The 25,288-nt window shown below is 48.2% G+C and overlaps 1 protein-coding gene across 1 annotated transcript in view; it reads right to left on the bottom strand.

Annotated features, from left to right (window-relative positions):
* Positions 1-638: 638 nt before the first annotated feature.
* STK10 (serine/threonine kinase 10) overlaps positions 639-25,288 on the bottom strand; it is a 76,952-nt gene continuing 52,302 nt past the window's right edge. The window contains exons 4-19 of the mRNA XM_065409352.1: positions 24,150-24,299; positions 21,770-21,842; positions 20,497-20,691; positions 20,270-20,351; positions 18,104-18,238; positions 14,742-15,320; positions 8,936-9,066; positions 6,779-6,902; positions 4,963-5,142; positions 4,616-4,708; positions 4,318-4,447; positions 3,809-3,933; positions 2,633-2,821; positions 1,407-1,532; positions 895-1,008; positions 639-779 (exon numbers count right to left, since the gene is read on the bottom strand). Coding sequence (XP_065265424.1) covers positions 639-779; positions 895-1,008; positions 1,407-1,532; positions 2,633-2,821; positions 3,809-3,933; positions 4,318-4,447; positions 4,616-4,708; positions 4,963-5,142; positions 6,779-6,902; positions 8,936-9,066; positions 14,742-15,320; positions 18,104-18,238; positions 20,270-20,351; positions 20,497-20,691; positions 21,770-21,842; positions 24,150-24,299 — 2,567 coding nt within the window. The remainder of the gene's footprint in view (positions 780-894; positions 1,009-1,406; positions 1,533-2,632; positions 2,822-3,808; positions 3,934-4,317; positions 4,448-4,615; positions 4,709-4,962; positions 5,143-6,778; positions 6,903-8,935; positions 9,067-14,741; positions 15,321-18,103; positions 18,239-20,269; positions 20,352-20,496; positions 20,692-21,769; positions 21,843-24,149; positions 24,300-25,288) is intronic.

Genomic DNA, 25,288 nt, shown 5'->3' with positions numbered 1-25,288 from the left:
GCAACCAGGGTAGATGGAGACCACAGTACAACACAGGCAACTCTGCTTTGCATTTTGTAAGAAAACCATCTGAATGCTTGTAGGCCTCATGGATCCAGGAGGCCAGGGTAGCATCACACAATGCTAATGCTGACAAACTGCACCCAACCACTGCCCTGGTAACAAAGAGGGGAAGGAGGTAGCCACAAAGAATAGGGAAGTTTAAATAACCACTTTGAACAGTGTTTGAGAGCCCCTAACACCTCATGTCCACAGCATTTATTGCTCCGATCTAGGATTGGACATAGCATGGGCACCAGGCTCATCCACGGGATAAAGAGTTCAGCAGACAGCATGAGTAGGATCACGGGCACAGCCCTGCCAGCTCTCCTGGCTGGGAGTGTCACTGCAGCTCTTCTGGCAATGTGAGCCAGCCCCAGGAAATGCCACCTCTGCTCAGAATCAAGCTGATCTCCCAGTGTCAGACAGAAGTGGCAGGAGGCCATTTCTCTCAGGCAGAGCAGAGGGACAGAAGGGCACTGCCCTGAGGGTGGCTGGCGTGTCAGTGAGAGGGTCCCAGGAGTCCTGAGTTGCTTGTCCACAGCTAATCAAGGTAGAGCGAGTGCCAGCTAGCTTGCTGGCCCGCCCGGATCCAGGCGTTATGAGCACTCTGCAGAGCTGAAGGGAACGAACTTGACAGGTTTGTTTGGGGACGCTGGGGTCTGACCATCTGCCTCCTCGCTCAGTTTGAAGAACATCTCCTGCTCCCACTTCTTCTGGTTCAGCTCGTCCTCCAGAGCCTTAATGCAAAAACGAACAAACAAGAGATCTGTATTTTCAGTCATGCTGTCACTGTATTGACACAGCCCCTGCCAGCCAACCAGGCTTCAGCGGCCTGCGTGCAGGGAATGTTACCTTCTTCCGTGGCCTCAGCATATCCCGCCAGTCCTTCAGGTGCTGGTTGTGGTTTTCATCCAGGGCCTTCAGCTTCTGGGTCTCATGTTCCACCAAGAGGTGACACTTCTCATTCTAAATAAAACAGCCAGAAGAAGGTATAAGGAGTCTATGGATGGACTGTATCAAGCAGACACTAGAACCATCCCCTCCCTACATGCCCCAGATGAAATGGAGACCCCTCTCCACCCATGCTCATCCTATGGTTTTACACCACTTCTGCTGAACCTTAGGCAGCTCAAAGCTCTCAACTATGATCACGTGTTTAAGGGAACCCTCTAATAGGAACAGATGGGAGATTGCACCTTTAGTCAAACTTAACTGCCAGTTCCCACAACCATATTTCTCACAGCAGCCAGGACCCCTCCTCCGTACAGGTAATGCTAGTGGAATGATGCTCTCCCCCCCCCCCCCCCCCCCCCAGCCTATACATCTGACTGCATACGTGCAGCTCTGCCTCAGTGTGACGTTACCTGCAGTTGCTGCAGTTCGTTCGCATTGCTCTCACACTGGGCACTCATTTCCTTCATCTGGAACTCATGTTTCTGCTGCTGCTGCTGCCGCTCTGCCTTTTGCCGCTTTTCTTCCTGCTGAGCAAACTGGAACAGAAAGCAGCCCCCCCAATACCCTCAGTCACCCAAGAGCAGAGGCTGGCTAAGAAGTTAATGAGCTGACACCATCAAAGGAATAAAGAGCCAAGGTGGGGGACACCTAAATGCTCAGTTTAACTGTGACATCCATATATAACCCATTCAAAACAACCTGGCTCAAAACTCAGCCCCAACTCCACAGAGTCAGGCAAGATCAAAACAGATGCCCTTTTAATTGAACAACGTTAAAATAAACATATTATGGATCTAAATATAGTGGTTGCTGGCACTCTCCTAGGCTGCCCCAGAACATCCTAGACCCATGTGGACATATAGTACCCACATGCAGGTATTTTCATGTGAACGAGAGCTCATCCTAGAAGTGATCCACTTCATTGTTAAGCTGCTGGGCCTGCAGCAGGCCTGTTATGCTGCTGTTATTCTACTGAAAATCCTCTGAGCGTTTGGACGAGCTGGGGGCATTCAGCAGCAACCCCAGATCTGAGGAGCAGTTTTCACCTCAGGCTCCTAACACTAATGAATGTGGTCAATTAATTTTAACAGGAGAAATAGTTTCCCTTACCCCTTATAACGGGACCTGCAGTGACATGGCTGGGTTCTGGGGGTTTAGGAGCACATGTCCCACTGACTTGTTCTAAGTCACGCCCACCCACTGCCACAACCACCATCCCTCTTTCCCCATTCCCTTCGCTTTTGGGCACGCAGTTCAAAGAATGGGAATGACAACTCCTTGCAGACACACCAGGGGCAGGTTCCAGGCAGTGGCTCACTGCCTTGCTGGGCGGCAGAAGGGGTCAAGGTCGCCTTTGGAAATCCCTCCCCGAGTGCAGGACTCTGCACTACTTTGATACAGGCTTTCATGGGTTACCGGAGGACCGACAAGTTATACCACTGCTTTCCTCCCACAGGGCACATCAATGCTGCCCTTAGTTTCCCAGGGTGCACTACTGTTGAAAGATGGCTGGCATTTCCCTCTAGCACTGCTATGTCGCCTGCAAAGCAGTGCAGTGCTCCACCCCTCGGCCATGCGGGAAGTCTCCAGAGCCCATGTGTTCTGCAGCATTACCACGTGGCTCAGTGAGCCTGACCTGTTTTATCTTCTCCCTCTGTTCTGACATGCTCCCACTGGAGTTTATGTGGAGGCTCTTCTTGTACATAGCCATGCGGGTCTTCCCTTCACTCCTCTGGATTTTGGGGAGACGACCTTTCTCCTGCTGCTGCCGAATCCTCAGTTGTTCTATCATTCGCTGGTTATAACGTTGCATTTGCTCTCGCTCCTAGAACAGCAAAGCAAGGAAAGAAAGCAAGGTCAGCAGAGAGAAAAGGCAAGTCAGGCCAATGGAGAGCAGGAGGGTGGTTACTGTGCTAGGGAACGGTAGAAAACACCACAGCATTGGTGACTAGAACAAAAGCTCCTCTCTAGGGCTGTGGGAAAACAACGTGTCAAACAGGCCACAGGGAAAGCGGGGTTAAGATGGAGGTTAAGATGAAGAAAAATGGCAGCCCACAACAGGGACTCAGACCTGTCTGAGCTTCCATGTGCTCCCTTCTGAGTCCATGACATGGCCTGGTGGGCAAGGATTCCCCATGCTCCAGGTGGGAATGGGGCCCTTCCCATCACAAAGGGAGAAATGAAGACACAACTGATCATGGGCAAGATGCAAAGAGCCAGAATCTGAGCAGATAGCTCCCCAGGTAATTTGTATCATGGCAACATTCCAGGAGCGGAAACACGGGTGCAGTGCTAGCCTTGTCCCTCAAGGGTGGGAGTTGGGATCTTCTCCACAGAACAGCTAGAATCTTCATTCGGCAAGCCTGGCCACAGGCATCTTACTGAAGGATTTCAAGTGAGTCAGGTTAACTACAAAGCCCTGCTGCTTTCATGCAACTATTTCATACTTTCAATTCCCCTGCCATCCTGTAAACCAGCAACACATCAGAGACTTTCTGGAAATAGCTCATTGTCTAAGATCTCTAAGCACATGCCTCTCTCCTTGAGGCAACACTCACACAGCACAGGGAAGGGATCCCAAATATTAGCAACAAAACAGGCTGATATTCACTCCTTGTCCTGCTACACGCCCACCCACCTGCGACAACCACCATCCCTCTTTCCCCATTCCTTTCGCTTTCAGGGGCATGCAGTTCAAAGAGTGGGAATGACCACTCCTTGCAGACCCACCAGGGGCAGGTTCCAGGCAGCGGCTCACTGCCTTGCTGGGCGGCAGAAGGGGTCAAGGTCACAAAGGGCTGCACTCTCTTACCTTGTCATGCTTCCGGACCAGCTCATGTCTCTGGAGGAAATACTGGTCCTTCAATTGCTGCTTGATAAGCTGGTGTTTCTCCTGTAGGTGGTGCTCTTCTAGCTCCCAGATGGAGGCTTCTCGGTCTAAGGAAGAAGAGAGAAATTAACACACACTCACTCTTCTCCTGAGCTCTAGTGATCCCATTACTCGGGAGCAGTAAAGCAGATGAAGGGGCAATCATACACCTTCTCCTGTTTTCCAAGAGGCCCTGGTTGCAAGCCATATCTGTGAATTGTCTCTTGTAATTATGAGGCCTAATTGGTTCGTATTTGTAAAGCGCTTTGGAGATTAAACCGCTAAGTATTATTATTATTAAACATTCAGGCAGGATCTGGCAAGGCTGTTTATTGCTAAATCCTCCTGACAGCTTGCAGCAATGTCAGCATCTGTTGTGTAGGAAGAGCCAACATTGGATAAACCCATCACTACAGCATTTGTTTTCTCCCTCCTCACTCTATCCCACTCACCTCTCATGAGCTGCTGCTTTTTGTTCAGGCACTCACGCTCCTTGTCGCAGATCTCCTTCCTGTTCTGCATAGTAATATTATTCATGGCCAGCTCCAGATCCTCTTTCTGTTTGGCTACAAACTCTCGTTCCTGGGGGGAGATGCCAGTACAGTGAGCTGTTTTCCAGCTGTAACTTTACGTGCACCTTCGGTATTTTAAACCCTGTGGCACTTGGAGGTAAGAAGCCAAGTCTCCAGGTGCCCCTCTCCTGCATCCCCCCTGCTCTTCGGTGTGGGGCTAATCCTTTCTTGGGCTTACCAAGACTTGCTTCTTCTGCACAAATTCCTCTGTCTTCACCTTCATGCTCTCCTTGCGCACATACCGGGGAAGCTTCTCAACTTCGGTCTTGACCTTTGAGAGAGGAGAAGAGACTTCTCAGCAGGTAACTTAGGCTGAAGCTCCACCTCAGGAGCTGGGCTACAGGAACAATCCTAGGGCATAAGAGAAAAGCAGAAGCCTCCCACTGAAGACAGCTACTGCTGCCTCTCACCTCCCTGCCCCCAAGATATCCCCTGGGTAAGGATGCCGCAATCCACTCCTGGAAGGAAAGCTCTCCGTAACAGCTAGCGCAAACCAGTTCTTCCCCATCCCTTTCCTATTTTTACCTCCTTCTTCTTCTGCTTAAGCTGCTCCTGGAATTTGTTGTAGTCTCGTTCCTGCTCAGCACGGATGCGCTTTGCCTCTTCCCGCCGGCGTAACGAGTGATCTTGTTCCATCTTCTCGATCTGCTGCTTCTGTTGACGTTCTAGGTTCTCCAGCTCAGTGTCATAGAATTTCTTTTTTGCCTATATTTTGGGGGTGGGGAGGTGGGGGAGGAAAGAGAACGAAGTTCAGACTAAACCTTTTCTGGGCTATATTTTCTCAAATCAAAAAATAGCGAGCACTGAAGGAGTTGAGCCTCTTTTTATAAGTGGACGCAAGAAGTTTATGAAAACGAGATACTAATTATATTGGGCAGAGCCAAGCCTGGGGTGGGCAGGCGTTGTGCAAATGTCTCCCCCACCCCCAGTTCTGCCAATGCACCTCAATCTTGGGCATGTCTACACTTACCTCCGGAGCGATCGATCCAATGGGGGGGGTCAATTTATTGTGTCTAGTGAAGACGCGATAAATCGACCACCAAGCGCTCTCCCGTCAACTCCAGTACTCCACCGGAGCGAGAAACGTAGGCGGAGACGATTGGGGAGCGCCAGCAGTTGACCTACTGCAGTGAAGACACTGCGGTAAGTAGATCTAAGTAAGTCGACTTCAGCTACGTTATTCACTGTAACTTAGATAGATTCTCTCCCCCCCCCCCCCAGTGTAGACCAGGGCTTGAGCAGCAGAACCCCCCTTATTCCATCTCTGGGTTTGGCCAGCTCAGCAGGTGAACTTCATTCCTGACGTGCAATATACTTCTGGTAGCGACATCCTGGGCAGAGACTGGTGCTGGGAGGAGCCCAAATGTAAGATTTCTTGCTCAACATCCCTGGGTATGCAAACCACTGAAGGACATTGCCTTCTGCAACATTTCACCGACGTATCTGTCTTCTCTCTACTCTTGAGTCGCACCAGCATTATACCACCGTCAGCAGGAACATGGGCCCTTGTGGGATGTGGTTTGATTGCTAAGTGCCTCAGGAGAACTGTAGAGGGAGCACATCATTGTTCCTTAATGTGTCACACCACGATGTTGGCAAAAATCTTAGTGAGCAGGTACTTCTTTTTAAGGAGGGATTCAACTGGATGGCATGTCAAACAGGTCAAGAGAGACTCTAAATATTTAGGGAAACATGTGAAATGCGTATAGTCTCTTGGCCTTCAAGCAGACCTGGGGGTTACTGACAGGACGCAGGATACACTTATCTGCTGGCTCCTGAAAGGTTTTTTTTTTTAAATCTGACTTGGCTATGAAAAAACATCCATTTACTTCAACGCATGCTGATGCCTCTCCCTCGAGCAGGCACAGCTGGGCGCACAGCCTGTAAATCACTACAGCACAATTCACCTGCATTCAGTGCATAGGACCCAAGGTCTCACCTATGGGCTTGGCTCTGACACCACCAGAATATGGGGACAAGAGCTGGCCCAGCACCTCCCCTTTGCTATTGGATAGGGTGGGTATAAAGGAAGTTCTGGCCCACAGCAATGGGTTCTGGCAAACCAGCGTAGGGCTGCTGGCTCCCAAAGGGTTTCCTTGATTGTTGTGCCCTCTCTGAGTGATGCATTCGAACAGCACAGTGAATCCAGCCAGCATCGCTTTAGAAGAGTGAGCAAGGGTTTAGTATTAGTTTTTAATGGCTTGTGTAACAATAGGCATTGAATATCTCTGCTGACCAGCCTAGAGTACACGGCATCTCTCGCTCTGTATCTGCAGGACAGTTGCAAAGGAGAAGTCAACCTAGCTAGGACATTTAGGTTCACCTTCCCCTTCTCACCTACCGTCATTTCTTGTTCAAAGCGCCTCAGCATTTGTTCCAGCTGCAGGTGGTGTTTGTTGTTCAGTTGGGTCTGGTTCCGGTGTTCCTCTTTCTGAAGCAGGCGCAACTCCCGCAACTCCTGGCGCCTAAAAGGGTTAAAAAAACCACAAGTAAAATTCCAGGCTTGGTGCCTTCCCCATGCAGGCACAATTTGTAAGTGAAATAACATGGGAGCAGAAATAGCATTTTCAATGAATATTCAACCACAGTGCAAACCAACCAACCACACAGGCAACCCCCTAATGATCAGGAAAGGGTTACTGCTTTGAACTCGGGGAGCGAGGTAAATGCAGACTCATTGATTTGCATCCAGGCTCCATGGCACCAGTTCTCTGTCTGTAGGAAGGCAGGATGTTAGCGATATTAACAAGGGCAAGAGGGTCAAATCTTACAGGCAAGATCTATTAGCAAGCAGAATAGCAGTGGAAGCCCCATTGCTTGGGACAATTAAAACTTGTCTAGAGAAACCCCTTGAAGATATACTTGTAGGAAAGAAGCCTCTCCTACCCAGCAGGGTAAAACCGGTCTATTACGTCCCATCCAGTCTAACTTTATAGTAGTCTTTGCAATACAATTCAGCCTGTTAGGGCTGCCCTGCCCATCCTGTAAGTTCAGGAGTGAGGGCAGTCCATGACACAGATGGTGGGAAGGGTAGTTTTCCCATGTGAACCAAGGAGATGTTACACCTCAGATCTGATCTAGTCATCTGCCTTTCACTGAAGCATCTATTAGGGAGTCCTAGCCTGGTCTGAGTGTCATATCCATGCCCATTTGCCAGGTTTACAGGCTGGCTCAGCTGGAAATTGCTGATGTCCTGGTGGGGGTGGGGGGAGAAAGAGTCACAGTTTTTAAGTGAAATTCCCAGTGTGACCTTCGCTCCAGTGCATTAGCGTTAGGCTCTTCAGCACACCACACAGTGTCTAGGAATCCTGCTGGGAAAACCACTTTAGAGCAATTTCCCTTATCCAAACGCACTCACCCCATTAAATCAATTTGCCCAACAAGATCTGCTCCTCTCCACTCCAGCCTTAAAAATCAATATCTTGGCACATTCCAACAAGCAGTAGGAAAACAACCCAGATATGAAACTTGCAAGTGGGAAAAGATATGCAAAGAAAATGCACTAAACCTGCTGGGCAAACCCTGTGAAATGGCAGCTTTCTCTGAACGCACTTTTGTGCGGTGACGTGTGAGTTTTCAACCCCTCCTCTGTCCCACTTGCCCCCCCCCCTCCACACCCAGTAGTGTAGGTAGAGCAGGCCAGTTATGAAAACAGAGGCCCAATTTTCAGTTTCTTCTTCCCAGTACTTGGGCAGGAAGAAGAGGGTGCAAGAGTGGCTTTAAGCCATCTTTGCATTCCCTGTATTCTAGGGCCACTTGGCACCTGCCTGGCCCTCAGGACTGCTCCAACTTAAGAGTAAATTTCCCATGGCACTTGGGAAACAGACTAGCTGAAGAGTAATGTACCTTATGGGAGCACATTTCACTGTCACCACTAACCATAATGAAGCCAGAAACTGCCCTCTCTCCCCCCCACTAGAATCCTAGAGGCTTGAAGGCTACAAAAATGTAATGGAATCAAAGCTTTCGAGGGCCTGAACATGTCGAATACTAAAATTCCTCTTAGTTCTTCTGTTAATAAAAGTCTATCCGAGCAAATACAAAAGCCAACAAACAAAAGCATCTTGAGAAGTTCTATTAGTTTATTTTAGTTGAGTTGATGTGTCACACTGATGGCTCTGGAAATGGAAGTAAGTTTATCCACAACAGGCTTAGCCAAGACAGAGGCAGTGCAAGCTTCTCCCACAGAATGCCACTGGTAAGCCTCAGCAGTGAATGCATGGCCTATAAGTGAAAGTGTACCTCAATGTCCACTGTCAATGTCCAATCCTTAGCCTCTACTGGGACTGCCAACAAGGGTGCCAGTGAGGTGGTTTGTACGTTGTGGACAGCTGCCCATTGTGAGCTGGACTGTTTCCATTAACATTTCGCTACCATGTGGCGAATTGAGGTCACTACTGGGTATGTGCTCAGGTGAAAGGCTCTGTGTCCCATCGCTAGTCCTGGGAGCCAGCCAAGCCAACCCTCCCAAATTCCCAGTGACCAACTTCCAACTTGCCTGAGGAATCTCATCTCTTCATCTTTCTTCTCATCCTCGCTGATGATCTTGGAGGTGGTGATACTCACTTCCACTCCATCCACCACAAACTTCCGGGTCCGTTTCAGTGTCTTGTTGTGTATCCTGGAATCCTAACATGCAGTAGGAGAGAAGGGAAAAACACAAAAACAAGAGGTCATGAAATGAAATTCTAGGTTACTGTTTAATAAAAACACTATGAGCTGAAGCTGTGCCAGTGGCCTGTATGACAGCCAAGCACTAAGACCAGAGATCTCAAAATAATTCTATTAGCATTTTTAATAAAAGAAACATCAGCCTCCCAATAGAATAAACAGAACTCATTCAAAACTAAGCACACAGCTTTGCCTCATTCATCCTGCAAATCCACACTGTGCTCTCATTTATTGTTAAAATGAAATATTGGTATCACATTAGGACAGTCAGCATCCTCGGTACAAAAGCATTACTTAAAAGAAAAACAGAAGCAATCCAACGATTGTCGAACTCTCTCCTCCATACCTAGCCATATAGATGGCTGACGTCAGGGTCCCTCTTGTTCATATCATGAGACTAAGATGCAAACTTTTAGCAGTGAGATTCCTCAGGCAAGTTGGACTGACAAGTTAGACTGGCACCCCTGTTGCCAGTCCCAGTAGAGGCTAAGGATTGGAACAATTTACCAAGGGTTGTGGTGGATTCTCCAGCACTCAGAGTTTTTAAATCAAGATTGGATGGTTTTCTGGAAGATCTGCTCTAGGAATTATTTTTGGGACGTTCTCTGGCCTGTGTTATACATGAGGTCAAACTAGATGATCACAGTAGTCCTCAGAATCTATGAATCCACAGACACGACATTTGTCACCTTTCCCTTTTTAAGCAAGTCACAGCTTGTTGAAGATGCCGGGGGTATGTCTACACTGCAATTAGATACCTGCAACTGACTGACTTCTGAGGCTCAGACTGCAGAGCTGTTTAATTGCGGCATAGACATTTTGGCTTGGGCTGCAGCCCAAGCTCTGGGACCTTCCCACCTTGCAGGGTCCTAGAGCCCAGGCCCGAATGTCTACACCACAATTAAACAGCCCCTTAGCCAGAGCCTGCTGGCATCGGCTAGCTGCGGGTTTTTAACTATGGTACAGACATACCCTGAGCCACTGCGGCTCCTACTAAACGCAACAGGAGCTGTGAACGCTCAGCACCTTCAAAAGTCAGGACATAAATTCCTAACTGGTGCATTTAGAATGATATCCAGCTTTGTCCGCTGGATCAGAATTTGGGTCCCTATATTGCTAGAGATTTATACTTTGCTAATTACCAGCAGCTCTGAGCTCCTTACAGGGAAGAAGCAGACTAGCAAATCTTTGGCTCATTTTCACTAGTACAGGTAGAGACAAGTGTTTTCGCTCTCTTGTTCAGTGGTGCAGTAGGCTGCAGTTGCCATCTGTTCTTACAGAGGATCTGAATACAGTTAAGCTGGAGGATAAGGCCAAGTGACTGGATTTCTTTGTCATGAATGTGGGAAGGAAATGACAAACCGTGTGGCATTTTGGAAGGTGGCCATAGGGGTGGAAGGAACAGCAGGAGGGGAAGGCTAGAGTGAGTCAATTCTTTTACCTTCCCCAGCAATAATGACTACGTTAGGGGGAAAAAGGTTGCAAGAGCTTCCAGTGAGCCCGAGAAGCCCAGAGTTTACTGGGCCCAGGAAGAGCTTGTTGCTCAATTCAGCAATGAAAGGAACAGTCAAAGGACTTGTTTATACGAGGGAGTTGTGTCAGGATAACTTAAATCTGTTTTCAAACCAATACATGGGTGCAAAAGGCTGCGTGGATATTCTTGTCTAAGACTAGGTTCATTTGGTTTAAGTCAGTAAGCAAACTACTTAAGCTCAAAATCAAAAGAAGGCACCCGTAGCCTAAATTACACCCAAATAGCTATGTTAAGAGAACATGATGGTTGCAAAGCTAAACATTCAGAAGTTAGGAAATGTCAGAATTAAGGTTGCCCATGCTACCTTAATTTAGTCCATTTCTGCATACGTATTATGCTAGTGTCTTTAGTTACATGGTCACACACTATTTCTCCTGCTTCATTCAGTGCACAGAATGCACAGTGCTCAATTACTGAGCAGTTATTCAGTATCTCAGTGTGGCCTCATGTCTTACTACCTGCACAGCATTCAAACTCCTGCTCTAAGACAGAATTATTAATTTCCTCAAGGGCATTTCTATGGTGCTTGGCACTATAGTACCTGAGGGCTTTCCAAAGATTAGTGAGTTTATTTTCACAATATTCCAGAGAGGCAGTGTGGCCTACTGGATAGAACACTGAACTGGAACTCAAGACCTGGGTTCTAGTCTAGACTCTGCCACTGGCTTGCTGGATGACCTTGAGCAAGTCACTTTACCTCTCTGTGCTTCAATTTCCCCACCTGTAAAAAGGAAATAATGATACTGACCTACTGTGTAAAGCTCTGAGATCTACTGATGAAGTGCTCTACAAGTACTAAATATCATCATCATTCCATTCTACAGATGGAGAACTGAGACAGAAATTAAGATCACGTGTCCACTAATTTTAGGTGCCGATCGTGAGATGCTTGGGCCTGATTTTTTCAGTGTACTTAGCATTATATAGCTCTTTATAAGTTCAGAGCACTGCTCCCATTGACTTCATTTGCAGCTGAGTAACACGCTGGGCACTCCGAAAATGAGGAACACAGTTAGAGGCACCTGTGAAAAGTCCGGTTTAACTAACTTGCACAATATTACATAGGAACTGTGCACTAGGGGCAGAATCCAATTCTGCAGATATTTACTGACAGCGGAGGAATGTTGAGACACAGGAATCTCAGGTTCCGTACTAGCTTCTGAAGGGGAGTGTACCCCCTAGTGGTCACAGACCATTCTGTCCCTATTTCCTCCAGCCTGTGTCCTCATCCCAGTCTCCCCTCCACAATCTCCAGGCTCCTTGTCCTAGTCTCCTTGACCAGCCAGTCCCAGCCCCACCCTCCTGGTCCCTAATCTCATTATCAGAAACAACTGAACCATTTTTGCTGATGTTTCCAAAAAGATTCAACCCAAGGCAGACATCCAGCATGGAAAATTTCAGCCAAAATGGTTTTTGTTTGGCAAAGAGTTATAAGCAACTAAAACCAAGGTCTTATAATGGAAAGTGTTGGGCAACCTTGACTTTAGGTGTCTCTACAGCTCAGACTAGAATAAGGGCATCCACACACAGACAATTGCACAGGTTTAGTGATATTGGTTTAAATTCACACCCTACATTATTTCAGTGCAACTTTCCACATACACAAGCCCTTAGTCCTGTATGATTCAGTGGAATGCACATGGGGCTCCATCTAGCAACATCTGTAAGTTTTGAGATTCCATCTGGAGGACGACAAGCAGGCAGTGAAGACCCCCTCCCCCCCCCCCCCCCATGTCCTTCAGCTGCCCCCGGCATCTGGTCAGTACATGAAATAAACAGACAAGCACAGCCACTTCCCCTGAATGTAAATGGGAGCCCCCTGGAAATCCCAAAGCATGCTAGAAACATCATCTGCAGAGCACAGGCTCACTGATCCCCTCCCCACTGCCCAGCTGGGAGGAAGGGAAATTCAGCACACAGACCTCAATCCAGAAGGACTGAAAATGTGAATGGGGGGCTCAGCACCTCTCAGAATCAAGGCACAGAGAAGCAGTTTGTGCCTGAGCTTTGCTTTCACATGAGAACTTTTAAAAGAGCCACTAAAAGCCACACTTGCAATTGGTTGCATATTAGGGCAAAAATGAAATGTTCTACACAAGTTTGTAGCAAAATGCCCTTGCCCAGTAAGATCTAGAAACCAATGGGGAATTCTGCCGTTACAAGCAATGGTCTAGGAGATCCCATCAAAGGGCTGGGAACTAGGAATGCTGGAGCCCTAACTTTGGCTCAGACATGGATCCCCCTTTCTGGAGTTGGGCAAGTCACTTCACCTTAAGTATATGAGGGGTGGGATTTTACAGATGGGGACAATGATGCCTCCCCACTTCATGGGAGTATGGCAAGAATTAATGTTCACGCAGTGCTTTGAATGGGTCATAGGCTGCATCATGGATAGCTAGCGGGATGGGGGGAAAGCAGTACAAGACTTCAGATTAGATTCATTCACTAAATTGGTGCCAGAATCCCAAATGCGGGGTATGAAAGATAGAAATCAACCTACTGTCCCGTGGACCTTTCCGACAGTGTTACTGCTTCCCAGCGAGTACAGTAGGGGATCCAAAGCTCTCCACTACAGCTAGAATGTCCTCAATTTTATTCTGAGGGTGCTATCAGTACAGTTAGAGTCACATCTAGCTAAAACGCAACAGCATCTCTATTCACTTATTGCTCCCTACAATCCTCCCCCCCGTCAGGGAGAACGATTAACACATGTGATACGTTCTTGGCTGGCCTCTGGAACTGGATCATTTATCACAGGGAGACTGAAGAGAAGGGATGAGACTTCTATACACAAGAGCCCCCACTAGCAGAACTGTGGACTCCAGGGGGAAGTGCCAATTATTCCTCTCCCAGCAGGAGAGCAGAGCTGGAGGAGGAATTTTGTTAGGAACGCTATTTGGGCATGTTTCTACACCTGGAAACCATCACTTGCACAGACAACTGGACAAAGATCTTGTGCAATACACACATCTGTGGCTCTCTGAGTCACACTGCACCTCGCTTCTCCTTCCAGGACTCCGCAAATAGTCACTTCATTTATTTTGCCTCCTCGATCAAAGCAATACTGACCCCTCACGCTGAGCTTTGCGATCGTCCTCACTGGCCTCCCTAAAAGCCAAGACTGCTTGAAGATCTGAGTGCAAAGAACAGTTTAACTTCTGATACAAGCTAGGCCAGAGACATGGCACATTTGAGAAAATCACAAGTGATCTCCACCCAAAGCTTACACCAAATTAAGTTGTCTTTTTATCAGTGTTTAGGGGAGAGAAATAGGCTAATCAGCACTGTACAAAGGTGCAATTTAGTTATTTTGTTTTTCAGGCTAGGACTTGTTCACAGACTCTGTTAAGTCCCCGCAAGGGAAAGGCTGGAGCAGTTATGTCAGCTTCAGGTTTCCCGCTGATTTACCAAAGACTATAATTAGTTGCAGAATGTAAAACCTTAACTAGATTTCACTGGCTTGGAATCTGCGAGTGTCAAGGAAAAGAGCATGCAACATTGAGAAAGTACATGTTTAAAGGAAGTAGCGGTTAGGCTAATTCCCCGTACCACAGATTAACAATCATTACACACCATACAACCTCTGCTTCCAGGTACATTATCCGCCCTTAAACAAAGCTACTCCCCAGCCTATGGGGTTGGTACCCATTTCAAACTCTATTGCTGAAAGCTTTGGATGGAGACTGGAATTATTTTGTGGCTTGGTGTTTATTACAGTGTCACCTGCCTGGAAACTGAAACCTGGGCGCTTTGAGGAGTTTTATGATTGCCTCTGCTGGGATGATAATTTGCTGATCCTTTCTGCAGTGTTCAGCAATTAAACACTAAGCAAAACCAAATCCCTGCACTATTAATCTTTATCTACCCCACCCATCACCAGGGTATCATACACTAGGGACAACTCCCTTTTTCTTCCCTGGCGAAAGATCATCACCATCCCGAGGGGGGAAAAAAAACCCAAAGTTTGCCAGGTGCATCAGGAAAGGGGGCTGTCTGGAAGGAGTCAGGGAAGTCTAACAGGGTCTCAATGCCGAGGTCTGAATATTGAGTTCCAGATTAAAATCAACTTTTAATCTTTGTTTAATGCCCCCTACCTTACCTTCAGGGATAGCGATCCACTCTCCCTGTTAAGGGACAGATCAGCAGACAGAGAGATGGTGAGGTCCATGCTTTCCGAAGCAGAAGTGCTGCCAGAATCCGAATCCCTCTTGGACCTACTGCTGGCAAACTGAATAGGAGAATCCAAATTCCCATTGGCAAGTTTTTCCCCAGCAGAATTTTCCAGGTGGCTGCTCTCCGGCCAGTTCCCAATGCTTTTACGCTCTTTGTTCACTGGCTCCAGGTGCTTGCTTTGGCGGCTTCTCTCCTCCATTGGATTAACCTTGTCATCCAACAGTCCTGACTGGGGGTTGGTGATTGGCTCTTCCTGGCTGCTGGGGGCTGTTCTGCTATACTCCGTCCCGGACGACTCGGAGCTGCTGGTGGTTTTCATGGAGTTCTCGCTGCCGATCCCTTCGTCTGAGAGTCTGTTTCTCTGCCTGTCTACAGTCTTCTTGGCCGGCTCCACGGATAATTTGGGTCCATTCATCTCCAGTGGGGAGGGGGATTCTGGAGGTTTCTCTCCCTCAAAACTCAGCTGACTCACCTCGGAGGGGCCTCGCTTGTGAGTCCCAGAGGGCTGAAAGGACAAGGAAGAGAGAGATGGGACAGAGCTGAGGCGCACACAGCATCAGAGTGAAACTCAGGTCACACAAGCGAGGAGACCCAACTGAGCACCCGAGCAACACAAAACTGTGGGTGCTTCTTAGTGAAAGATGCACGACTACCACTTTCACTAATGCACTGAACTGGTATTCCTCCTGCCAACCCCCACCTCTTTATATTAACTTACATTCACAAGAGATAGAAGCCCACATGCTTTAGGACTCAGCTAGCCATTAGCTGCATGGGGCTTAGGAAGAAAGGTCTCCCCGGGGTCATTATGTTGCATTATTGTTCCCCATGGGAGGTTTTAAACACTTTACCCTTGAGGCATGTGGTACTGGCCACCATCAAAGTCTGATAAGACTAGATGGACCACTGGCCTTATGCAATATGTTCATTCCTCTCGTAAACTCTCCTCCCCAGAGTCAGGATTCTGGGGCTGTGCCTGGGCCCTGAGATGCCGCAGGGTTCACACATCAGATCAGTGGCATGCACAGGTTTGGTTTGCACCAGTCAGACTCTGGTTAGCTTGGGATGAGGGTCAGAAGTTTGGGAAAACTGCCGCCCCCAGTTCTAACGAAGTGTTATGTTGAATGCTGCCACAATGTGGTCCAGCAAACGGAGTCCTCGGGAAGAGCCTGCATTCTGGGGAGGAGTGATGGTTTGAGTCCCAATGTCAATGCTGTACACCTGGACTATTTGGATCTGGATCTCCTAGCCACATGTGCTGACCTCAGCATTTTCCAGAGATCTGTCACAGTGTAACATGAAAGGACAATATTCCTTATGGCCCACGAATAACCAGCACCATAGGAGACCCAGAAGAGCTGTATTGCTCCACTAGAGCTGGTTTCTGGGTTATCAATCCTTGCACAGGGAAGCAGGGCATTGCTAGGTGATCCCTTTGGGAGACAGCTAACAGCAAGGCACAGGGAAGAGAGTTACCCCATTGTCCCTTCATTCTGCCAGCTCCTTTTAGGCTACATTTACACTGCACACCACTGGCAGCAGCGTGTAGGGTATGCGTAGCTACATGCTGCAGTGAAAAGCAGGTTGTGTCCATACCACGATGTGTAGCTACACGGGACAGCGAAAGGCTGCCTGAGCCTTTCTCCACTACCAGAGCCTCTCTTGCAGCAATGGGAAGGCAGTGGGGCACGACCTACTTGTAGCAGTGTAAAAGGGGGGAAAAACACTACTTGGATGTGCAGAGAGCCATGTAGGGTAATAACCTGAAGCTCTGGAGTGTCTTTATATGCCTAAGTAGTGCCTCAGCGTCTAGACTGCTATTTATACCTGTGCTAGGGGTGTGTGCAGTGTGTATACTCCACACGCTGCCATAAGGAGTGTGCAGTGTAGATGTATCTTTAGACACTGCAAGTGCTGTAGCCAAGTGGCTTTTGCTCCAGGAGCTTTCCTGGGGGAAGCTGTGATTGTGCAGGAGAAACGGACCCAGGTGCAGTGTGTTTAGCTGGGTTTTGCTCTTGAGTTTGTACGGCTGTGAAATCCTGGCAGGGCAGTTTGGGTTCTTTCCCAAGATACCGTGCTCAGCCCAGACTGCTGCGGCTCTCTTCTCTTGGCTAACAACACTGGGTTTTAATAGCTCCTCTTTTGGAGCTGGGTCCAATTTCAACAGTGATCATGCAGTGGGTGTTTAAGTCCCTCTTGGATCAGAAAAATCCTGACATCCTGCTGGCATCTCTCCCACAAAGGTTCTGGGATAGCCACATTCTGGCCTGCTCCCAAGAGCCTTAGACACGGGCATCGGAGGCAGCTCTGCCAGCCCCTGTCCTGGATCTACTGGTTACGTCTCTCTGCCACTTTGCTGAATTTTCTGTCCCCATTTCTACCTTGTGCTGTCCAGCCCCAAGCTGCCCCAGCCTCCCTAGTCCATGCCCTGCATCTTCCTGGAATAGCACTGGACCACTTCAGATGCACTTATTACTGCTTACATTGACCGGGGAGAGGAGAAGGGGCATGAAGGCATGGCACACACATTTCTTCCCTTAAGCCTGGAGGTGAAGTCATGACTCCATGGCCCTCCCCCTGCATCCCGTGGGGCCTGGAAGTATGAGTGGAGCACACAGACAGCTCCCAGGCCTAGAATACTTCCTGCTAAGTCATCAAACTGGCCTGGTTATTTTAGCCTTTGTTCTGAGTCAAACTGCCGTTTCCCCTCTGTTCTGCGCTCCTCGGGGTGACCCATCTCAAGGAACCCCCTAGCAGCACATCATGAACCGGAACCCAGTGCTGCCAGGATGATGTTAACACAATCAGCAGTGCCCTGATCCCAGAGCAACCGGCTGTTGCTTCAGCTACCACTGACAAGAGCACTGCATAACTGGAGGGGGGTCAGCAGAGGGGAATGCCTTCCCTGCCCTTGGAGCCAGCTAGCCAGTCCTGCTGAAAGCCCGGCATTACCAGCAGCAGCAACAATTGTGGGTTCCTCCTCAAGGGAAAACTTGGCGTCCCTCCAGCTGCATTATTTTCCAGTACCCTGAGCAGGCATGGAACTGCGGTCCCCACCCCTGACTTCCTGTCCACCTGAATGGACTTAACAAGGCAGCAGCTTTTCCTCAACGGGAGTCTGAGGCAGAGATGGTTAAAAAAAGAAGCTATTCCTTTCAATCCTGACAGTTTCCTGCAGCAACTTTGTCCTGCAGCTCTTCCAGCCTGCACCTTTACAGCCACTTTACAGGAACTTTCCACCCTCTAAGAAATAGGAGAGGCTGAGTAGAGGGAGAGAACAGCACTTACAGATAGAGGTTCCGATGATTCATCCTCTTCTCCTTCCTCCCGATTGTCTTCGATTTCATCCATCACTTCGGCCTTTGCCTCCGCCACCAGCTCACGCAGGGCTCGGTTGCTGGTGACCTTGTTAACGAAGGAATGCTGCAAACCCAATCACACACGTGTTAGAAAGATTCCCACCTCTGAACAGGCCGTGTCAGAGAACACTGGGGCAAACAGACTCCGTTTATTTTCCATTTCTAGTCAGTTTCTAAGGCCCTCGCCAGCTAGCTAGCATTACTAGCTTTCCTAGGCTGAAATAAGCCCAATCCGCCTTGTTGGCACCGTGGATTCAAATGTCCCGCCAGAGATCAGAAAACCTGGCAGTTAAAGACAGTTTCAGCCATTAGCTGTGCCTATTTGTGGATATAAATCCAGAGCTTTACATTGTTTTGAACTCAGTTTTGTGTGATACAAGGTATGAGGGACTGCATGTGGATACAAATGTCCTAAACACTATGCAGCCTTGCAAAATACAGCGTTAACATTTACCAAACAGAGCAACAGCGGCATTTAAACAAAAGGCACTTGCTGCCATAGGGATACGGTACGATGGCCTCTCCTTGACACCGAATGACTCGGGAGCGTCTCCGTGATGCATGCATGGTGTGGGTCTCATCTGAAGGAGAGTGGCATCTTTAAGAACCATATGTGTAAACAGAGTGGAGAGATGTGTAATGGAAATTGCAGTCAAATCTCTAGGCACACACAGAGCATGCATTTGTGCTAGGCTTCATCAAGAGGCCAGGGAGTGTACTGTATACTTCCTGTTATTGACTAAGGTAAACACACCCCCAGTCGAACTTTTCTGGGTGGCAAACCACAGGCTAACGCACTCTCTCATCCACTCAGGGTTATTAGGCCAGAACTATCAATTTTCCAGATCAGAAGCTGATTTAAAGAGGCACATTACATATCAAATGAAATGCTCATCAGTCAAACAAAACCACGACTGACCACTGTGTAGAGCGTGAAGCATGAAGAAGATACGCCAGCACCATACAAGTTATTCAGATAGCGGTAAAAAGCATTTAGCGTTTTACGTTTTTGAAGGGTGAGGGTGGAGATGTGAATTTAACTTCAAACAGCATCTGCCACCTTGGCATGTCTGGGAAATCAGAGCCCATTCCTGCTCCCATTGGAGTCAAGCGCAGTTTTGTCATTGGCTTCAATGGGAACAGCTTTCGAATGCTGTAGTGCCCAAAACGTAGCAGGCACTTTCCAAACAGAGGATGAGATTGTGTACTCTGGGGCAGGGACAATCTAAAAGAGAGACGGGGGGAGGAGATGGCAACAGGCCTACACTTTGATCGTTAGACTTTGTTATGGATATTCCGTACAAAAGGCCAATGCTTCTGAGTGAAGCAGCCAAACGTCAGGAAGTGACAGATTAAGATGGCCTGTGCAACCTTAACACTGATCTTCTGCGTCTACAGCACGGAAATCCACTGTACAATCAAATGCCCAGCCATCCTGGGCTAGAGTGCGAACTCTCCAGTTGCTGATCAGCCTCAGGCTCCGGCCGTTGGTGTTTAAGCATTCAGATTATTTTCCATTTCCAGTTTATGACAAAAGCTTCTCCCTGGACAATCCCCCCAACTAGGTCATCTGGCAACTGCAATATCTTGTCCCCTCCAGACATTCAGGTGACCAGACAGGATAGTGTTATAGGAAGCTAGCCCTAAAGGCACTGCATGAATTAGTCAGCAGTGGGTGCTAAACAACTTGCAACCTCTACCCCAAATACTATGTACATCACTCCCACTCCTTGCTGATCTTTGGCTAAGAAGGACCCCAAGCATTACCCCTAAATTACTGTCTGTTGCACAAGTGCATAGGGCATTCTGGTCATACCAGAGAGTTTGTCCAGGCACAGACTTTCAACAAACAGACACAACAAAGCTCATAGCTCAGTCTGCCTGTAAGAGGGTGTTACCAGCACAGCGAGATACCCTGGAGAAGTACAAGTGGACTGTAAAACTAGGGAAGACCAGTAAGTTTTGCTTAAGACAAGGTTTGGGATGTGCATAGGTTACTTAGACCTGTGGAGTGCTTAGCAGACTCCAAGACAAGCTAAACATGCAACACAAAGGCCAGTCTGAAGGGTCAGCTCCCTTGAGGACATCTGCCTACCTCCAGTAGCTGTGCTGCACTTGGCCGAGTTTCAGGGTTCTTATCAAGTGCCGTCTTCAGGAAGTCTTTGAACTCTGGGGACCTTAAAACACATAATGATTGGCAAGGAACTCCCTGGATGGAGTCTGCATAACACGTAGCGCAAACAGCTGAGCCCAGCATCACTGGGAAGCCACAGCAAAGAGCTTCCATGCTCTCATACGTGCAGTAGTCATTTGTCTTCTTACCATTTAGAAGGGCAGTTGAGAGTGGGAGGGTCAGACTTGGCAATCTTCAGCAGGACTCGCATGGGGTTGAGTTCATGGTGAGGGGGCTCTATCTGGGCCATTTCTATCAGCGTTATACCCAGGGACCAGATGTCGGCCTTGTAGTCATAGGGAGTGTCCTTCATGGTTTCACACATCACCACCTCAGGGGCCATCCTGCGAGGGCAAGCACAAGGGGGAGTGGGGACTGTCTGAGGCATCCTGCTACCAAAACAAGCATGTTTCCAAGAGTAGCCTGACTGCACACAAGCCCCAGGAGTCAGTATTTAAACCATCTCATTGATCTGCAACACTGCACCTTCACCTGAAATAGGACTTCACAGATAGCCAAGGGGGAACAGCAGCTTTCCCATGGTTTGACAAGACCCATATTTCCCCTCCTCCTCCCCCATTCCCAGATCAGCAGAGCGCGCCTAGGCAGTCTGTGAAAACCTCCAGGGCGGTGACATCTGGCAGGGATGCTACTTCAGACAATAAATTAATGCTCATTGATCCCATTCCTTCAGCACAAGGGTGATTTAGAGATTAAATTCCTGGAGTGAGTTGTGGCTCCCATGCACTTGGAGCTGCTTCAAAGAACATTCCACCATATGTGGTGGGGGAGGAGGAAGGAGAGAGAGCACATGTCCCAGATTCCACCCACTTCCAAGTTGTAGGAAATGCACTGGGTTGGAGGGAGGGGTGCCATTCCAACAGAAGAGTATTCTGAAGAGCATTCCTGTTTGTCTCCAGCTGCCCCAACACAATCCTTGCTGCCCCTTTATGATATACACAGTTGGGGAGACTCTTGAAAGCAGACAGGGTTCGGAACAGATATTTTAGTTATTTTTTTCTTAAGATTTCTGAACATATGCTAAAATCCTCCAATCCACACTTGATAAGGCAACCTGGTTAAGTGGACCCTACATTCATAGAATCATAGAATATCAGGGTTGGAAGGGACCTCAGGAGATCATCTAGTCCAACCCGCTGCTCAAAGCAGGACCAATCCCCAATTAGATTTTTGCCCCATATCCCTAAATGGCCCCCTCAAGGATTGAACTCACAACCCTGGGTTTAGCAGGCCAATGCTCAAACCACTGAGCTACCCCTCCCCCTCATCACATCCTCATCCCTAGCAAGACAATGTTTTACTCTAGATTTCCGGTCTGACCTCCAAAAGGTGCTGAAAATGCACAGCTCCCACTGAATTCACCTTTCAACATAAGGCTGCTGAACAAGCCAGTTTACTCACCAGTAAGGGGTCCCGATGAAGGAATCTCGTCTCTGCAAAGTTTTAATGTTTTTGGCAGACACTCCGAAGTCCGCTGCAAAGAGATTAATCACATTAGATGCTCTAAAAGAACCAAAAGGCCTTTCAGAATTGTAAAGCAAAGGCAAGAGTGCTGTGCAGTATGAATATGCATCCTCTCTAGACCAAATATTGTGAATTAAATGTACCTATGAGTGCATGAGTTCCTTCCACCCGTGAGACCCTAGGGATATTTCTCCAGGTCAATGGACCTCTTTGCAAGACATAAAGAGCAGATACTCCATGCAAGCCCATTTGCTAAGTCTCTTAGAGGCACAACTTGTTAACAAGAAGTCTTACTTTTGAGACATAAATAAGGCAAAGAGTCAAAATTACCTCCTTTCCCTTCCCCGCAACCCAACAAATGGTAATTATCGAGTGACATTAGCCATCTCCCTCCTGGTTAACAGGAAGCATTCTGTGCCTGCTACAGAAGAGACACTTTAGCCAGCACCAACCAACTCAATAAGACTACCCAAGCAACCTCATGCCCTGGGTGTCCCTAAGCCTCTAACTTGCCAGAAGCTGGAAGTGGATAACAGGGATGGACCACTCAATAATTGCCCTGTTCTGTTCATTCCCTCTGAAGCATCTGGGATTGGCTACTGTTGGAAGACAGGATACTGGGGTAGATGGACCATTGATCTGACCCAGTATGGCCATTCTCATGACTCTAAGAGATCATCAGTTTTGCTCTCATTCCAGCCCAGCCCCGTCTCTGTGGTTCTTCGTCTCTTTGGAAGATTCCTTCCCCCATCCCATCATATATCCCTTAAGGAGCTGACTTAGAAGGGTCAAGTGATTCTGGGTTGCTGATCCCAAGGCCATAGGAAGATTTAAATGGTTGCCAGTTCACTGGTTCACATGTAATTAACTGGAACAGATCTCAGTCCTGTTCCCAGACACATCATAAAAGCCCATCATCACTACCAGCACCATCATTCCCGTTGGCAGCCTCAAGAGAGAGGCCTTGTGCAATACGGGCTGGGCTGCAGAGAATGAATTGCCTCTCATCCCTAAGGAGTAGAGGAAGGTCAATTCAACTCAGGCTCACAGCATGTTGGCAGAGCAGCTCTTTAGGGAAGCTTGCCCTGCCTTGTGCCAGGCCTGCTCTGTGGATAGAGGAATTAGTCCAGTCTCCAGCCGTGCCAGTCTGGCACCTTACTCTAGCATTGATATTCTCCTGGGAAAGGGGAGACTGTAGAATACTGCCTATTTTTGCTTTGCACATGTTTCACACCCAAAGTACAATTTCTGGGCATCCTGCAAGATGTGAAACAAAACAAACAGTGATTAAAACAACAGCAGAACCATCATTGCAACGAGTGACTGGACAGAAGAGAGAGCCCTACACGTAATACAACTCTATTCCTTTCGCTATTGTAACCACAATTGCAGAACAGCAGGAAAATTCTGCAAGTGTTGGCATCACTTGTGATACATTTTTCAGTGGAGAATTCATAATGCATGATCCAAAGCCGCTGCCTGACCCTGAGTGACTGTTCAACAAGCCAGCGTGTTACAGTATCCCTGAAGACGTTCAGGTGGAAGACCTGGTGAAGCAATTTCCTGAAGGATCTGCAAGCCAGACCAACACTTCCTCCCCGTAGGAAATCCCCTTACACGAGAGCTGATGGGAAAAAGAGAGACAGACATTCTCCCCTTCCTCATTCCCATCTCCCATTTGCTCAGCTGCCAAACCTGAGCTTCAGGTTAAAGAAAATCTATAGAGCAGCATGTTTCTGAAAGCGGAGTTGCAGCCAGTAGGCAGCCGGTGTTGTTCAAGCAGCAACGACTTTATTCCTTCCAACTGTCTTCCTTCCGTTCTAGCCGTCTGCCCCAGTAGTATGCAGAAAATTTTCCAGCATCTTTACTTCCACCAGGTATTAAGTAAACTCCTCAGATTAAACACACTGGCTAGTTTCACAGCAGATTTTGCTTCACAAGCATGTATCCTACCGAGTGACATCAAGCCCGCCCCCTTCCTCCTATAACCATACCCAATAGATAAGGAAGAGAAGCAAGGCTTCAGAGCAGGAGACCCTTACAAACCAGTGCACATTACCCCTCTCCCATTGGAGGGATATTTTGCCTTTGAAAAATGTCAACCTGAAGTTTTGTTTCTGACATACAGATAACAACCACGGCTTCTTAAAATGTGGCTTGTAAGAGACTATGCACAGTTGCTAAGAGTTTATTACAATACAGTCACAAGTACAGCAAAGCTACTCAGGGGAGACTGAATCGCCACTAATTCAGAATTATACACCTAGCAAGCATGCACCCATCTTCTCTCTCTGTGACACCCCAACTAAAAGCTCACCGAGTTTGATATCTCCATCCTGGGTCAGTAGTACATTGCCTGCCTTTAAGTCACGGTGGATGATCTTTTTACTGTGGAGGTAGACAAGAGCCTCTAACATCTGGCGGCAAATCACTTGAATCTGGGGTTCCGTCAGGCCTCGATCCAACTCTGCAGAGAGACAGCAGTTAAACCAAGAGGGGATTAGAGAGGCTTCACTTGAGCAACAGATGCAGCCTGTGCCCCAGACCCTGTGCAGCAGACTGTATATGGCCACTATACATCTGTTAGGTCAGTGGGACACCAATACAAATTGCTCTAGTATTGAGAAAGTTAATTTCCTAAGCTCACAGCACAATATTCCCACATGCTTTCAGAACTGGTGTACTATTGAACCCCCCGGGACACACAGGGGGTCAACTGGCACGAGAGCATCACAGATGATACACACATTTCCCTTTGAGGGAAACCTATAGATCAGTCATCCTTGGAATCCTAAAAGGGAGTCTGATTTCCCACCTTGAGGGCTGGACACAAGTACTCACCACTGGGGCACCGTGGAGAGAACAGACCTGAACTCCAATTGCAGGAGACCCCAGAATCTGCACTGGGATACGGATTTGCACACTAAGGCAAGGAGGACTGCAATCCTTGCCCCAAACAGTGAGAAGCTGGCCACGAGGCAGTGTGGGCACAGGGAGAGACGAGACCTGAGCGGTGCTAGGCCTACTCACCAGACACGTGCACAATTCATATACATTTGTCGGCCCAACGGTAACTACAGCAGCCTTCTATTTCTGCAGCTCGTTGGGACGCCCAAGAAACAAAGTTATGCTCCTGTGCGCTCTCCCCCACCCATCAGGGAGATCCTCACTCTATGACCTTTATCCCAAGGCACCATCTCAGCAAGCCATCTACCTTGCAGAATGTTGAGAAGAGTCAGGCCTCCACTCCCCTCTCCCCACCCAGCCTCCTTGTGTTAATCTTCCCTCTGTGCCCAAAGTTTAGTAAAAAATGGACAACACTGGAACCTGCAGATCCGGGCAGCTGGAATAGATGTAGATGTGTTGCGGGCAGCTAGAATAACCTATTGTACACCAATGGAGGGGGCAGACTCAAGGACTGAAGGGAGCTTATGTTAAGTAGGACAGCCATTCATT

The sequence above is a fragment of the Emys orbicularis genome, chromosome 8, assembly GCF_028017835.1.
Source record: "Emys orbicularis isolate rEmyOrb1 chromosome 8, rEmyOrb1.hap1, whole genome shotgun sequence".
NCBI classification, from domain to species: domain Eukaryota; kingdom Metazoa; phylum Chordata; order Testudines; family Emydidae; genus Emys; species Emys orbicularis.
The sequence above is the reverse complement of the archived record's forward strand: the minus strand, read 5'-3'. Positions and strand labels throughout refer to the sequence as shown.